Source organism: Pocillopora damicornis, chromosome 2, assembly GCF_964200805.1.
Source record: "Pocillopora damicornis chromosome 2, jaPocDami1.2, whole genome shotgun sequence".
Classification (NCBI taxonomy): Eukaryota; Metazoa; Cnidaria; class Anthozoa; order Scleractinia; family Pocilloporidae; genus Pocillopora; species Pocillopora damicornis.
Window position 1 is genome coordinate 18,181,695 of NC_142671.1, and position 17,439 is coordinate 18,199,133.

At 37.3% G+C, this 17,439-nt stretch overlaps 3 protein-coding genes across 4 annotated transcripts; 1 reads left to right on the forward strand and 2 right to left on the reverse strand.

Annotated features, from left to right (window-relative positions):
• Window positions 1-507: 507 nt before the first annotated feature.
• Window positions 508-11,889, reverse strand: LOC113681642 (condensin complex subunit 3). 2 transcript variants are annotated; one of them, XM_089196087.1, is made up of 18 exons: window positions 11,535-11,889; window positions 10,601-11,006; window positions 9,995-10,270; window positions 9,652-9,868; window positions 9,088-9,216; window positions 8,177-8,390; window positions 7,713-7,889; window positions 6,726-6,833; window positions 6,168-6,287; window positions 5,784-6,080; window positions 5,400-5,581; window positions 4,689-4,866; window positions 3,379-3,549; window positions 2,604-2,682; window positions 2,087-2,158; window positions 1,618-1,738; window positions 1,218-1,268; window positions 508-1,060 (listed from the first exon to the last, which is right to left on the reverse strand). In XM_089196087.1, the coding sequence occupies exons 1-18, from the start codon at window positions 11,784-11,786 to the stop codon at window positions 943-945; spliced, it is 3,168 nt and encodes a 1,055-aa protein (XP_089052213.1). In that variant the 5' UTR covers window positions 11,787-11,889; the 3' UTR covers window positions 508-942. The 2 variants fall into 2 exon arrangements, with proteins under 2 accessions (XP_089052213.1, XP_027054548.2); XM_027198747.2 differs by having other exon boundaries at window positions 1,967-2,158.
• A 43-nt stretch (window positions 11,890-11,932) lies between these two features.
• On the forward strand, window positions 11,933-14,028 carry LOC113681644 (protein O-mannose kinase). Its single transcript, XM_027198752.2, has 2 exons — window positions 11,933-12,435; window positions 13,355-14,028. Exons 1-2 carry the CDS (start codon window positions 11,950-11,952, stop codon window positions 13,949-13,951), a joined length of 1,083 nt encoding a protein of 360 aa, XP_027054553.2. The 5' UTR covers window positions 11,933-11,949; the 3' UTR covers window positions 13,952-14,028.
• Window positions 14,029-14,561: 533 nt separating this feature from the next.
• Window positions 14,562-16,978, reverse strand: LOC113681640 (uncharacterized). The gene is made up of 2 exons (XM_027198746.2): window positions 16,770-16,978; window positions 14,562-15,340 (listed from the first exon to the last, which is right to left on the reverse strand). The coding sequence occupies exon 2, from the start codon at window positions 15,328-15,330 to the stop codon at window positions 14,902-14,904; it is 429 nt and encodes a 142-aa protein (XP_027054547.2). The 5' UTR covers window positions 15,331-15,340; window positions 16,770-16,978; the 3' UTR covers window positions 14,562-14,901.
• Window positions 16,979-17,439: the final 461 nt, after the last annotated feature.

Below are 17,439 nucleotides of genomic sequence, written 5' to 3' on the forward strand. Positions count from 1 at the left end.
CCTGTTAGGTCATTTATAGCCTTAATCATACCCCACCTGTTCGTCCTCTTAGTAGTAGATGTCTTGTATGTATTTATGACTCAAGGTTCAAATTTTTAACTTTCCTGAGGCATGTGGGCAGGCTCATGCACAAACCTCATACTAACCAAGTTTGAAGTCTGTGCTGTAAGTTACAGTCACATTCTTTTCTGCTTGGATTTAGAGCCCAAGCACTGAAGCCCAGGCCACAATTCCAAATTAAAGAAAACAAAAAGGGTCTGTAACTAAAAGTATGAAACAAGGTTTGAAAGGTATTTTATTACATCACTGGGTCCAAGTAAAGGGAAAAGATTTCAATTAAAACAAACTTTTGAATTAAGCAGCTGTGCGGCATAGTGCAGCTTGCCTTATTGACCAATTGTAGTGCACATACTAATTGAGAGAGATTGGGTAGAATTCTATTTCTGAAGGGTTCTATAACAAAGGTCTTGAAACAAAACATTGTTTTGTCTCCCACTGTGACAAATAGACAGTAATCTTATTTTATTGACAAAAGAAATATCAAACCAAATCTAGAAGACAACAATATATCCAGTTTTACAGCATTTCTGAAAAGTCTCTATAATATTATAATTTTACAGATACCATTACATACACTTGAACAGTCATCTACATGAGACAAAATCCACCATTTCAGCAACAATTCTTTCAACAAAAGTAGACACCAAAATTGTTTGTATTGCAACAAGGGAGAACAAGTTGCCCTTTTTACCACTAATGGTATTATACAGAACTTTTAAGATTTACCATTGTACATGTTTAGATCATTTAACCATGACATTTAAAAAACCAGCAACTGCTATTAGACTTATTAACTATGAACAACAGGTTCCTAAAGTGCTATGAAGAAATGCAAGTTAAACTAATGTGAAATGTTGACACAGCACATGCAAAGTGAGTGAATCATTTGAGGAACACATCATCAGCATCATTGCTTGAAACATTTTCTTTTCCATTGCTGTCATTGTCCTCTGAATCTATCACAGACTTGACCATTTTATTAACATTTGTCTTGCTTTTTCTACACAAGAAAGAAAGTGAGACATCAGAACAAAACAACTTGATCATATATTTCACATTTTACCACCCATTACTATTATGTTTTACAACTGTCTAAATTACAAAGTAAATGTTTCTCAAGTGAATTTCTGTGGATAAAAAAACATTCTATGCCATACCTGCTTGATCTTGTTTGCCGAGCTGGTGTTTCCTCACCCAAAGCAACAGGGCTGTTTTTAAAATGGGTAACAAAATGTTTAGGAAATTGAGAAGTCTAATTGGTTTTTTTTTGGTCTGTCTCTAATGAAGGAGTTAAAAAATCTTCCAATTTAAGAAGTAGCAGAAACATTGGTACTGAAAAAAGCAAATGCATTTGAAATTACAAAATTTGTTAGCTCAGAAAAAAACTATAAAATAATTTAATTTTTGAAAAATGCCTGTTTAACACATTCAGTTTGATTATTTACCTTATTAACCAAGCTGTGAAAGTGTGAAAGTTGAATTGTTGTAAAAGCGACCCATTTATTAAGAGTGTTTTCACCCAGTGCTAGGGACCCATCATATCACTGCTTTTCATACCTAAGCTCTTTATCCCTGGCAACTGACTTTGACCCTACTTGCTTCTTACTCTTTCTTCTTGATTTAATTTCTTTTGGTTTGTTGTCAGCTTGGTTTTCATTCAGGACTTCAGAGTTTTTGTCTGCAAATATGAGAAATTGGTGTGATATGGATGAGAGGATTGATAGAGAGAACTTCAAACTGATTTGGGAAAGATATGACAAGAACTGGGACACAGTGCTTGCAAGATTAAAGATTCCAAGCCCTTGTTTAAAATAATTCTAACCGCCCTTGTTTAAAATAATTCTAACCAAGCTTGGCAAAGAAAAATGAACAAAAAATTAGTTTTTCAGATTATGTCAAAACCTACCACCCATGGTGTCTGTATCCTCTGTGTTACATTCTGCTTGTTCTTGAGGTACACAGGTATTTTCCTCTAATCTTTGCCAAGTGTCTATGTCATCAACAGTAGCTTTCTCATAAATAGTACCTTCATTGGGTTCCTCTGTTTTCTCTGCATTTTCCTGATTGCCATTGTCTAATTCAGTCTGTGAGACACTATCTATAACCAGATGATTTCCATTTTTAAGCTAGCAGGACCCCAATTAAGTCTTTAAATGCTAAATATGTGACTATCAGTTCCTTTTGGCAAATGCCATGCACTTCCTTGTAAATCAGAGAGGAAAATTATTTTGATGTCATGTAAGATATATTACCAGCTAGTTTTTGTTCTCATCTTGTCTATGCACATCACCAACTTGTCAGTTTACCAATACACATGGAAATTAGCATTATTAGATAATCTTCTTTTGCTCTTTTTGTCTATTGACAATTAAATCTATGGATAAATCTTGTATTAATAATAAGCTATAATAATTCAATGTGTTTAGAGTCATTTACATGTAGACGCCAAAGAAAATTCATGGGATTCAGAAACAAAACTTATTCATCCATGCAGCCATCCAAACTAGAGATAGCTCCTGTTTTAAGTCCAGGTTTATTCTCACCAATCTCCTTATCTGTGAGAGTTTCCAGCATTTTATTTAACTTGCTCAATGATTTCAGGGACATATTCTCTTCAATTTCCTGGAAAATAGATAAAAATAATGAGCAGCATTTAAAATACTGGGAAAAGGAATCTAAATGTTCTGAATTAACACATGCATACAAACAGGTATCAAGGCTTGAGAGGTATAGTCTGTCTTGTCAGGAAGACTGTGAGACACTACAATAAATACAAAACTAAAATTTACATTACACTAAAATTGTGAATGTATTTAGATGAGACCTCTTAAACCCATTACCTCCCAGAAGAGATTGACATTGTACTTCTCCTTATAATATCCCTACAGCAAACAGGCCATGAGAATACTCAAAATTTTTTTAGATGTTGTTATCTTGATCTAACACCAAATTCTCATAACTAATTTACATGGAAATGTAATTCATCTAGAGGGAAGAATTAACAATCAGATCTTGAACTCGTACCTCTCTAATGTTGAAAAAAAAAACTGATTACCAGATCACCAATAGTCCCTTAAAAGGAAACTGAAACCACTTTTCTCCTTAAGTAGCCCAACTTATTCTGTAAAGCCTGGCTACATGAAGAGTGCATTTTAAAATCTTAACATGACAGCTTGTATTGTAATTGAGACAATCTGCTAGCTGAGAATACCAGGGTGTTACATCAGTAGAGTTAAGTTTTTGTGACACCAGTAAAAAAATTGTGGGCTGAACATGATTGCACATTCACAAATACAAAGATACACACATCATGTTTACCTCCATCAGCCTTCCTGTAAGGACTTTAATTTCCTTGACTGTGGACTGTGTACAGCCAGTCAAGTCCATCATAGTCAGTACCTTGCACAGAACTCGCACACCGGGAGCATCAGGACAAGACAAAATCTCATTAGCAATTGCAATGCTGAGAGAAGCATGAATGCTGTATGCCTACATCAAGAAAAAGAAAATATCATATACATGAAGGCAACAGTACTATTCCTTGATGAAGTTTCTCACCAATTTCCTACTCCATCTATTGATCTACTGTCATTGAGAATATAATTATTGTTCAATAGTAGATCTATTTCTCAGTCAATGATGGCTTTTTATATGGGTAGATTATCTGTCACTAACTGACCAACTACTGGCCAAATGTAAGAGGAGTGTTGCCCGGCCATAAATTGATTGTCACTTCACTGTTGCGCAACTATGGCTCACAGATCAGCTTGAGCTAGACCTGTGACTCGCAAATTATACACATGCAAGGTTACAAAAGAGTCAGTACAACTTTTAAATTTCAGATTGGACAGAAAGAAATTTGCTTCAAGTGAGCTTTCCTGTTAACCTATGCTCCTGTGGGTACTTTCCTACAACAGAATGTTAACAACTACATTGCTAAGTCAAGGTTGGGTGCCTGAAACATCCAGGAGCTTCCATTATTGGCAGCCAGATACTAGATGGAGACTTCTCCCATGGCTGACAAGAGCTAAAAGTGTATGTTATGATCGACTAAAAACCATACAAACTCTAAAAATTTAAAGATACGTATTCAATTCCCTAGCTAACCTCACCAGCTAAATGCCTCAGTGGCAGGACATGTCTCAAGTAAATCATTTATATTTCTGTCAGTGAGCATTGATTAAATCTAGCCTTATTAGAAGGATCTAGTATTGATTATTTCCATAACGTTTAGGACAGGAAAGGGAAACATGCCATCATTACATTGAATAAACAGTGGAAAGAGGAAGAGAAGGGATGGAGAACATTGCCTGGATGATGAACTGCCACTCCTCACAATGCTGCAAGTTCACACTCAAAGCACATGCAAGAATGCATGCACTGCTGACTTCTAGAAAATGCTGATGCTCTTTGTTGTTAACTCCATTAAGCCTTTTGCCTCACTCCAATGGGTCTTGTTTCATCTACATTGAGTCTAGTCTCATTAAAGCTGGTCACAAAGCTTAGATGTTAGCATAACTCTCAGTCCAAAATGTTTGTTGTCATACAATCTATGGTTCTGCTGGGGCTCAAATAGTGAGGAAGAAACTACTTATAGTCAGTGAATAAAAAAAACAATTTTTTTGTACCTCATTGGCATCAACATGTGATTTTTCTTTCTTTTCCAAGTATTTTCCATTTGTTAAATCCACCAGCAACTCTGCCACATTATTGATGTTAACTGATGCCAGAGGAGATGACATAGGGGCACTAAATAATGTCTTCAGTGTGGGAAAGAATGCCTCTTCAATCAGCTCCTGATTCATGCTGAACAAAAAAAAAAAAAGTCAGACTATATGAGTAATGAAGTCAACCAAACCCTCTATTTTTGATATTCGAGTTATTAACTGGTCACATACAGTTTATGAGTGGATGTGCCTATGCAGTGTTCTCCCTTATTTACGTACAATACAAAAAAATTAAAACTGGCAGAGCAATCCTTTTATCTGTTGAATTTTCAAGAATTCCAAGCACTTTTAGGCAGTAATAAGAGGTACTACAGGTAGTAAATTTTACTGGTTACTGCCTGGAAAGGAAAACACTGCCTAAGTGTTATGAAGGTAATAGCCTGGATAAGGCATAGTTAGCATTATCTGTAATAATTATTGTAGTCTCTGAGGTTATACTTTGCAACAATTGAAATTGGCATAAAAATTTGCTTTTTTTCTTTAGTTTGCATTGCAAAGCCTTTTGGCTAACAAAGCCAGCAGCAAGCAGCAAGCTACAAGCTTGTTCAAAATATCCTACCACTCTAAAAATGAGATGCAAATTTCTTTAGAAAATTAAGCACCTTGACTTACCGTGAAGCAAAGGCAAAAACTGGGAAAAAGACACCCAAGCAGTGCCGCAGGTTTACATCATCCTCAGTGGTGGGGTTGTACCACAGCAACAGAAGTCGTGAAAAAAGTTTGGCACTCAAAACACGACCTGAGAGCAACAACTTGGCCAATCCTTCAGCAGCCACATTCCTAAGGTCATTGCTCTAAAATTATAACATTATTTTTTGGAATGGATAAATAAATTTAAGAAATACAATATACATGTAGATCAAATATGTGATTGTGCTTGCTGGGGAAAGAGATAACCAGAGATGAGAGAACTGAAAACCCATAGACAAATAAGTGAAGATTAAAACTGGATCTCTTTAAACAAAAAACTACAGTGTAAAGAATGGGAAAATTAACCTCGCTTTCTAGAATTCCAGTAAGTATTGTAAGCACACTTGCAGCTGTGTCCGTATCTCGAGCCTCGGTCTCTTCCACATCTTCATCATCATTCTTTTCTGTGACATCTTCACCTCCTTCACTTTCATCATTTTCATTATCTGATTTGTCCTGTTCTGAGTCAGAGGAAGGGGGGTCATCCCCCTCCTCATGGACTGAAGCATTGACTTTGAAAGCCTCAAGACCAAACTTTAGAAGAAGATCAAAAACAACCTGGAGGGCAGTTGTGCGAACAAGCTCTTGGTCTAGTTGGGCCACCTGATATAAAATCAATGATGTTCAGCAGTCATGTTATTATTTTGGTAAGTGAACTGCAGGAATGATATCTTGTAAAGAAATTGTTACCTGAAGAAAAAGTACAAGATGTGTGCGGGCAAATTCACAAGAAAGGAGGGCACACAAACCCAAGCATTTGACAGCCATGTTACGCACTAAGGGATCTTCATTCTGAACACCAGGCAGAATCTGTAGGAAAACGAAAGGACTGAGTCAGTTCTACATAATTTTTTTAAGAACAGCCCCTAAAAAATATATGGAAATTTTGTTGCACAACCTGGAAAAGGTTCTATAGTCCAGGACTAGTCATTTATAAAAGTAAGGGGTCCCTTTGATTTGGTATACAATAATTATTGCAAAAAAATAAAGCTTAAGAGAACTCACTCACTCTTAAGCGACACATCAAAGACATCAAATTACCAAACAACCACCTGTCAACCATCAATTGCTGGAAGGTTAGGGTAGCAATTACTTTGTATTTCAAATTCCTCAACTGGTAGAACTGACCTTACTGTATTTCATGCCTTAGTGTGGCACTAGATTTATCCTATATGAAACTGGCTGTTGAATAAGTTGAGACTAAGAGCACTTAGAAACAATTCAGTTAAAGAAAGGTGTGCAAATTACCAGAGTTTGAACCAAAGTGGTTAGTGTTGGATTCAGTCCACTTGTTGCCACACCCTGCAGCATCTCAGATGCAATGGTTAAACACTTCAATAACGTATCAGGATCATCCTTGCAGATGAAAAGAAAATTGCAATTCTATAACATTCACTGCTGAGCAGCTGTACATTTATATAAACTAAAGTTGCAATCTTCTTTGTTGTTGGAAATCACAGTAATGCAAGTCAACAATTTTGTCAATAATTTTGTGTTGCATCTATTGAGTTTGAATAGGGTCTGCAGTGCTTAAAATAATTTCCTGTTTGGTAACAGTCAAGTTGTGTAGTCACACCTCTTTTTTACTTGGACACAACCCAATGTCCTTTAAGTCAAATCTAAATAGATTCCACCCCACCCTCCCTTATAAAATTAGTGTATTTACCACTCTTTTATTGTACATGCAGCCTCAAACTCAATGCATGAAAAGTGATACAGCCACACTTAGACTCTGACCTTCCCTTGGAATAAAATTCTTATTTACATCAGTAAGCAACTGGACAAAGTGTCTGGCCAACAAAGGGTTTACCAGACAAAACCTTTATTTGACCTGACATTGTCCATTGACCAGCCGTTGTTCTGAGCCCTAGTCTATGAGCCTGAAGGGCAGCAGTTTAAGAGGTGGGGTTCAGAAGGCTGAGACCTCCAGGGATGACAAGTTCAGTAACAGGAGAGTCAGAAGCAAAAATGGTCTGCCTGGTGACTGTCCTCCTGCTAAAGCTGTGTTGAAATCATATTTTGTAGTGCTGTAATTTCCGGCCATTTACCTGTGGGTAATCTATTGATTTTGCATTAAATGCACGCCACTGCAGGTAGTAGGGAGGTGTGGGTTATGAGACAATTTTAAAATCTACTGGAAAATGATATACACCCACCCCACCCCACCACTCCCTCACGCATCCATTCTAAACAATACATGTACATCTATCAAGATACCTTTCAGATTAAGATTACCTTTTCTTCCCTAATAGTCTGGGAAAAGGAGTTCTCTTGTGAATCAAGTATTTCTTTCTGTTCTTCCAGATCTGTAATTTGCTGTTTGAGTTCAGCTGCCTTAGCAAAATCCTGGTTTGTCACGCACTGTTCCATTTCATCACGGTACTGGTTAAGTTTAACACTGATTCCAGCAACCTAAAAGTATGGTTACAATCCAGTGAAGCATTAGCAAACTGTCATTATCTTAAAACTCCAAGGCACACCATGTCTGATCACCACCATGCCTCCCCTTCCCTTTAATTTTTCAGTCTGCCAAAAACTTCTACACCTTGGCACAGAGGGAAAACAAAGGGAAAGCCTACAACTGAACACTGAGATCTTGATTTGATACAGCCATGTTTGTATTTCAAGGATCCTGTAAACAGATGTTTAAGAGTATCCTATATGTACTACCCCAGCAGTCCTGTTGGATGTACTATTACCTTAAGTTCCCATACTCGTTTTTCTTCCTTGTTTTGAGGAGTCTCAATCATCACAATAGGTTGTCGAACATCAGCAATAATCTCAACAAGCTCCTGGATTCTACTGCTTTCTTCTGGTTGAACACCTACATATCTGTCATGTAGGACATCCACCAATGACTCTTGGATCTCCATGTGTACCAACAAGTCATGGATCATCTGGCAAAGATTCTTTCTGCAAAAATATGTACAAAACTTTTAAATAACAACCAAAGCAAGGACAAGAGCTGCTACATGCAAGAATCCACAGATGCGAAAAACAAGGTGCATTCATTTGATCAGGAAATATCTAAAAACCTTCTGGGAAATGTGATTTGGCTCTGACAACAGTAGTTGGTGCCGACCAGGAATTAAATCCAGAATTTACCTTGCATGTTGATGAAGACAAATAGATATCATAATGGAACTAAAAAAACCTACTTAAGGGCATGATTGGGAAATCAATCTCTCACAAAGAGATAGGGAACAAGGACATTTACTTCTTCATCAATGACATTATTTGTTTAGCCCTTTACAACCTAACACAAATAATCACATTCTCCACACTCTAATATCACCACATTTTCTATTTTAATGACAATAAGCCAGAGAATTTTTTTGGCAAGAGGAAACTTCATAAATTGGTGATTATTTCTATTATTCTTGTGACCTTTATAGTTTATTCAAGGGTGATACTGTATGGAGAAATTAGGACACAGTCACTCCTACTAGTTCAAGGGTTAAAGCAAACAGCTACAGGAGACAAAACAGCTGTTCCCTTCTTGTTAAAAACTGAATTAATTTTTAGGCTTCTTCTCTGCAATTGCTAAAATTGCAGCTTATCTGCATGGATCATAGCTTTATTTGATATTTTTACTTTACTATATATATACCTTCCAACTTCATCAGAGAGGTCCATTACTCCCACAAGAATCAAAAGCTGCCTGGTGATAAAGTTCTGTTGACTTCCTGAATGATAAGACTCTTCTGAAGATATTCTGGACAAACAGTTGTCAACATACCTGTCAATACAGAATGATACTTCAGTGTTTAGTCTTAAAGGTGTGTCCGCAAGCATGTTCTGGTTTCTTTATACCATATAGCCACTAAGAACATTGCCAATGTCCTTGAATGGGATGCAAGACTTAGAGCATAGGTATTTCCTTGACAATTTCTGATACCCATTTATTCCCTCCTTTGTGGGGAAAGACACCGAGAGGGTTTTCTTTCAACAACACAGGAAAGTGACCAGGCCCAAGTTCAAACCTAAAAATATAGGTCTTGCCCAAGAGTCCAATATACTTACATGTATTGCTGAACCATTGTGTTTCCAAAAAGCCCACAAATTAAACAACAATAACACTAAAAAAAGTAGAAAGATTTCTGTGCAACTTGAGAAAACAATATTGCACATCATAATGCATTAGTTTTATTTTCCAAGATCAAGATATTCATACCCTTGAATATATTTGCAAAATACTGATACTTCAGGTAGAAGTTCATCCAAAAGTGCTTCACCATTCACCCCCATGAACTTCAAATGTTCTCCAAGACATCTCCAATAAAGTGCTGTCTCAGCATCTAGATTTTCATAGCTAATTTTTGCAGGGCCTTCTTCTTGTTGTCCTTTCTTTAAAGAATCAATGTAACCTTGAAGGTCTTCCTTTGGTAATCCTACAATAAGTAAAATATAATAATTTCAAATTCTACATCTGTGTACCTATCTCAGTGGTAGGGTACAAATGAAACCCAAATAAAATCAGTGCAGGACAAAGTATATGTATATGTATATATACATACCATTCAGCAATGTCTTAAAAGCCAGTTCTGCAACCTCTGTGCATCCATCAACATCTAAGCATTTCAGAAGTTTGACCACATCCCCATCAAAATTGTTCAACCACTGTCCAAGAAGCTCCTTTGTACAAACTTCCTTAATGGCCTCTGATCTGTCATGCAAGCCATTGGAAAGCAGTTGCACACGCTGGGCAATTGTAAATGATTTTATGTTCACCTTCTCTGCTAGGATACGATAAGCTAACTTTCGTACTGATTCTGTCAAATCTTGGGTTCTTCCTGCAGAAAAGATGACAAGGCACTGGTAGATAATGCTTATTTTAATTCAAAATGCCAAATACAAAATATTTTTTGACACACCATTAACATCCTAGTCAAGCTGACCATTAAAGAATACTTTTCAGGCATAATAACTAGAAATAGCAATACTCCTGGAATTTCAGAGATTTATGCAATTATACTAACATAAGGGTAATTGCTATCATCTGAGTCATACAAGTGACCCATGCTCTTGCCTTAGAGGCTTGTGAAAAAAACATTTTGCAGTTATTTCATTCAGAAAGTGGAAAATAACATTTTTTCTTGGATTTCATGACTATAAAGATTTACCTATTATTCCCTCCAATGTCTGAGAAGTAAGAGCAACATTCAGGAGCACAGCTCTGCGCACTTCAACACTGGAGTCATTTGACATGAGTTTTAAGTATGTGGATATTACAATGCACTCAGGATCTGAGGGGTCCTGGAGCCTGGAAATAGCTGCAACAGCTTGCACTCTCACAGCAGGAAACTTGTCGTGGAGCCGTATCAACATGCTCTCAAATATCTTCTCTGCCAGATCGTCATCAATAACAGCATCATCACCCATGTTATTCAAGAGCTTGTTGATTAGCTGACAGACACGGAATCTTACAGCTTTGTCTTTAGCATCATGCGAGTCCATCAAGAAAGTGAAGACGGAGTCAAGGAAAACATTGCTGTAATCATCCTCCTCCCCATCACTTCTATGGCCATCCTATTTGTTTAGACAAGAAACTTTATCAGAGAGAAACCCCAGATGTCATTTCAGGAGACTCCAAATACATTGCAAAGATTTGGGGTCAAGATCGACCTCAACTCCACTGTATTAATAGGAAACTGAATTTCCTCCTGCCCACCTGTTCCATTCTCTATTCACCATCATCACCAAAGGTTACAATTATGAACATGTCATGGTGTTCATTAATTAAAAAGAAAAGAACTAAATTAAACATAATCCGAGAAACAGCAACCTCTCGTGCCAGCTTCAAGGGATCATAACGAATTACTTTGTCTTCACTTGGTGTTCATGGCATAAGTCTACGTTCAAATCAAAACATTTTGACTCGAGTAGTACTTTAAAACTAATAGAGAAAGTGGCATAATACAAATATTTTAGATACATAATATATACACAAGCAAATGTATTTATAAAATCTTGCAATCCCCATGCTTCCTCGTGTCCTCTCAGGATTCACTCAGATGTATTTCCCTTTCCAAATTTTTCGACACATATATGTTATACCTGTTCAGTTTGAGAGGTACGATGATCTTTTAGCGTTGCATACTTGGCCACGAACTCGATGACTCTTTCAACAGCAGGTTCTCTATTAAAAACAACCATCGCATGTTTCAAATGTAACAAGAAACTTTCCAGAAATTTATCAGGAGAGGACTTGTCGTGGAGCTTTTTCAAATCCGCTAACAGCTTGTGCTGTTGAAAACTACGCTGAGCTTGTTCAAAAACACTTCTCACGCTATCATACCGTGAAGGCATGATGGAAATGTACAAGGGAAGACCTGAAGTGATTGAAATTGACAACGTGAAAACAAACGTTCGTTCAAAAAATGGCGCCCAAATCTAAACCCAGATTTCTCTCGGACTTTCACGGATCAACTGGACACTAGTAGAACCCAGGCTACGACATCACAAAACAAAGATGGCGGTCAATTGGAAAATTTACTTCATTCCTCTTCCTCTTCTGTTATTAACCTATTATTTATTATTTTCTGGACGAAAAGCAACCAAAAGAAACGATCATCACAAAGGAAGGCAAAGCGGTGCTGAAAGAAATAACGGAAAACCAGAGTGCCCGTCTAATTTTCAGGTAGTTGACGAAACTTGCGTTCGTTGCCCGCGCGGCCATTTTAGTTTTCGAGGTTGGATTGCGTGTTTACAATGGTTAGATTGTACCAGTATCGCTCTTGACGTGAGGACTAGACGCAGAATTGGTATTCCAGGTCATTTGAATGCGGTCAAAGAAGTCTATTTGGCGGATTGGCAGGGGTATGATGTGGTGTATAGTAAATGCGCGAGTGACCTTTATTACGAAGATTGCCTACATGGAATGCATATGGTGGAAGGCCTTCAAAGGAGTGAATTTGTAGTACAGCTCATTGGCATTTGCTATAATGACAGTCTAGAGGTGAATTTTGTCAATTTTGTCCATTAACTCCCGGGTTAGGAGACTTTCTTAACTTTATCTTTGAGGTGACTTAATCACATGGCTATGATATGCCTTGACTGTTTACAACGATGTGTTTGAAAAAAATTCCTTTATTTACACTTCTATCAGTGAAAAAGTGATAAAATTGTTAAATTCCGTCAGAATTAGAGGTAAAACCTCGGAAAAAATAGACCAAATCATTTTAAATATTTGTAAACAATTTGTGAAGAATTGAACGATTTCCGTTCAGCCTGTTGTATTTTAAAATGAAGTGTTAGTTCCGTAGGTATACTCTTAATTTGGCTTTTTTTATTTTCTCTAACTGTATACATAATGAAGTTGGGGTTACATGCAATTTTGTCCTTTCACCTGTATAACCAGGTATGACCTTTCTCCACGTAATCGGTGACATCATCAATGTTGCATTTTATGGAACTTCTTTTGATCATAAATAATTTTTTTATCTCTTAAATAGCACCACCCCTCCCCACCCTTCTTTTTAAATCTGGAATGCAACAGAAAACACACTCACACAATTTAGTTTTGTACAACATATTCTCAGGGTGGAGGAAGGGTTGTGGAGAGATACAGTACCATGATCAAAATGATGCTAGGAACCATAAAATTCTCCAAAACTTATTATCTGGTCTGGAATATTGTTATATGTACTTGAAAATAATGCTTTATTTGTGATGCTTTCATGATATATAGGGAGATGGGAAATTGTTTCAGCTCTGTTTGTGTTAGTTTTTCGAGAGGGTGAGACAAAGAAAAAATCTGAGTCCTCCACAAGGATTGGAAAATGAATATTATTACTTTTTGTTCATTTATGTTCATGTAACCAGTGTTTGGATGTTGATGCAGTGATATCTGAAGCCCTTGTGTTTATTATTATCAGATGGTAACAGGATATTACAAGCATGGCTCAGCAGACACACTTGATGAACTCCTGGAGAGACCAGAACTTGGTCACTTCAACACTCTAGAAACAAGATTTCAACTAGGCATAGACTATGTTAAAATCCTCCAATTTCTTCATAACAGTCCTCTTGGTGTGCGGGTCATGTGTGATTCAAATGACATAACCAAGACATTGTCACAGTACCTGATAACAAATGATTTTCATCTTGTCATCAATGATCTTGATGCTTTACCAGAAGTAAAAGCAGATGAAGGTGAACTGATCAAGTGTGGTCACAGAGAACTGTATGGTGATTTTGTAGCCCCTGAACAGTTGTGGCCTTACTCACGCCCTTTTGATGATGAAGAAATGCCTCCCTATGATGAAAAGATTGACATCTGGAGAATACCCAATGTTGTTGACAAACTGCTAGGCCGAGTTCATAATAGTAACTATGTCAGACGCCTTCTGATAGGGATTCATGAGTCTTGTAAACAAGAAGATTCAGAAGAGAGGCCATCAGCTACTGAGGTTCTTGAAGTATTTTTGAATGTACAGAAAATTATTTCGGCAGGAACGAGGCAGGACCTCTAACCGGTATTTTCAGATTTTTAAATGAAATTTTAAGTTTTTTACAACTGTAATTGCTCAATAAAATTTGAACCACCTAATCACTCGATGTTATCGTCAACGCAGCCCATTTTGCTACGTCATTTCAAGGCCCTTCGTATTTGTTCTGCTGGGAACAAGTTTTAATTAGTTTGGACTCTCCTGTGATTAAATATTTGACCACAGTGAATGCTGTTTTACAGAGGGTTAGGTCGGTTGCACACAACATGCACAAAACGTCTCAATCCACATTCTATATCAATACGGTTAGCTCAGGAAGTAAGTCCCTCAGCATTTGTATTGTTTCTGATTGGACACTGGAAACAAGAAAAACTTTGAAAACGTATGGAGCAAGATACGTACTAGTTTGTCTCATTTAAAAGGGGTATTCGCAAGCTGAACCCTTACGGAGTGGGAGTCATATCAGAGTGCACCAACTTGAATAAACGCTTGGAAAAACAGTTTCTCTACCAAGAAACGGACAAAGCAAACATTTGTTTAGTGTAGTGGGCCAGCTTTCTAAACATTACTCAGCACAGCTTGCTTTTCTTTTCTGATCTAAAATGAAAGAAATGGATGACCATTAAATTACAAGTTTGACGTTAAACGCCGTTTATTTAAATTTGTTTTCAAATTTTACAGATCTCGCATTGGCTGGTGCTGAAGTAATCATAAATGTACGGACAGGTACTCTGTCGGGGGAAAGTGTTTCAGGGGTAGGAATTCTTGGTCAATTTAAGTATTTATCTGGAACAAAGGTCACATCAAACTCAACTTAATTCATGTGGGAAGGAATTTAGTTCAAACGACATGGGTCACTTACGACGATTCCGACGACTAGCTATTTCATGTCTGCGGTGTTACATCGTACGTCAGATATTATTTGTCAACCGTAATATTATTTGTCAACAGATATTACTCGTCAACCGTGAAACTCACGAATGTTTGATACCGTTATATAAACAAGGACAACATAAACGAAGCCATGAACAGCAAGGACAAAGTACACATTCATCGTCCTCTTCCTGATCTTTATCGGCAGGACTTATCAGTAGTTGTTTCTCGCTTTTTGGCATCAATATTCCAGTATGTGTCTCAACTGGTTCGTGTGCTCGCCTCTTTTTGATTCCGTATTTTCCTCTCATGTCAGATCGTAGTTTTTCTCTTATTGCTTCCATTTTGTGGTGTTTCTTTTTCCTTGCCTTCGCCTCTTTATTCAGTTCTTTTTCAGCTCTTTCTATGTCCTTTTTACTCAAATTCTCCATACTAAGTGTTTTTCCGATATCTCCGCCTAATTCCCCAACTCTGCCAGTAACGCCACTTGTTGCACTCGATACAAGATATTTGGCCGCAAAAGTCGCCATTTGGGAAAGCCTATCGTAAAATCACAGACACAAAAATATCAAAATAATACAAAACGAACGATATCCTTGTGGCATGGTTGCCACTTTACATTATCACTATTTTTTTAGGTTCTGCCAGAATGTGCGCAAAAGGAATTTTGACTTCAGACGAAATAATTACTAAGTGGAAGAAGTTTTTGTTGAAGACGCATCACCCTCCCAATTCGATGAATAAAAAAAATTACTTGCGCCGTTTCGCTTTTCCAAGCTTCGCCATTTCACTTGATTACTGCGGTAACCTGATCCATTACAAAACTCTTCATTTGTATGATCCGGTGCACCCCTTGTCAGAGTTTTTCGTGTTCAGAGCGCCATTGACACAAAAATTGCATGACTAATCTTCTTAAAATTACATGAAATATTTTCTGAGCTTAATTTTATGATAAAATCTGTCAGGGGCTCCTCAGGAATGGGCAAGAGAAAAACTTTCTTGGGAGAAAGTTAAGGAAATAAGTGGTACCTAATTTTGCGTCGGTACACATGTAGAAAGAGGAAGAAAATGCCCGCATAATAGTGCTGCCTTTCTATAAGAGGGAAAAAAATTACTCGTGTGTCTATAGGAAGCAAGACTCCCCCATGCGCTCTATGAATGCTATTTTTCACTTTACGCCAAAGAAATTCACAGTTTGCCAAATGCAACGTACAAGCAAACAAACTTTGAAAGTTTCTTTATGTAAAAAGTTGTCAAGTGCTGTTTTTCAATGGGCATCTTTGGTCAACCGTTGAAATTAGCCCAGCGGGGAAATAACGTTCCGATGAAGTGACCGTTAGTTTTATAACAGTCAATATTGGACAACAATTTTTGAAAATCTTTAGACGTTGTAAACGCATATTCGCATAACTTAATAACTGAAAGTTGCGAATTGTTTTCCGCATGTTGTTATTTCTGACATGATCTACGTATCGGATATTGTTTGATTTTGCGTTATTTAAACAGCCCACAAGGGAAAAAGGTACGTCAACGCGTGAGTCAACTTTGTAGTCTACTGCATATTAATTTCCTCCGTGTTTCTTGAGGGAATTCTAGTAATCCCTTGGAAAACTATCGACGAAGTCGAAGAGGAATGAAAAGGAGAATGATGTTTGCGGAACTCAGATTTGAAACACGGCGATAATGTCCTGTTCAGAGTAGCTTTGGTGATCCGGCATGGAATTTGTATTATTCAATAAACAATAACATTAACTGATAGATTAAGATTTGTCGACTATTGTCAGTTTAAAAACTGAACCCCGTCGCCTCAAATTAACAAGAAAGTAAAAGCGTTCATCGAAAGTGAATTCCGGATCGAACTTTAATCAGTCTCAAATTAAACTTACTTGACTTGCTCAGACGGTGTACAAAATTAAACTATAACAACACAGTACAAGCATCGAGGTGTTTTAAATTAAAAGCCACTTACCGCTAAACCGAGAATGATCGTGTTCTCCACGTAGCAACAAATTCTAAACGGAAGGCCTTCTCCCGCATTTTCAAGGTGGTAAGCTTCACCGACGGGCCACGCTGCTAAGACAACCGTTAAGCGCTAGCTACTGTAATTTATGTTACTTAATATCTCTCACTACGTCACCGAAATTTACGTCTCTCCCATTGACAAAAAAAACTTTGTATGGAAATTAATTATGCGCATTCACGTGTAACTAAGTACATCGCGACCGTTGTTTGCTAGGAATATATTAAAGATGAATTAGGAAAACACTTGGGTGATTCCAATTTTATCCTATTTGAAAGCAAGGTTTTGGAAAGAATATTATGGATGCGAACTCTTGCTAAAGAAAAATTATGCTATGTAACAATTTGTCGAGCAAAAGAAAATAATGGTTAGTAGAGCTTATTATGGAAGGTCAGTAACTTCAAGGTCATGCTGGGAAATTGTCACTCATCCATTGAATCAAATGTCTAAACAGGGTAACAACGTCACGGAAACGTTTTTGCCCTTTCTGCTTCTCTCCCTTCCCTTTAAATTATTTTAGTGACTGTTACAAAGCAACTTCATCAAGTCTTGGTAAAAGAGACACCTGTTACTAAATAGCCAGATGCGAGAGGCTCTAATTAGCGCTGCAACGGGGGTC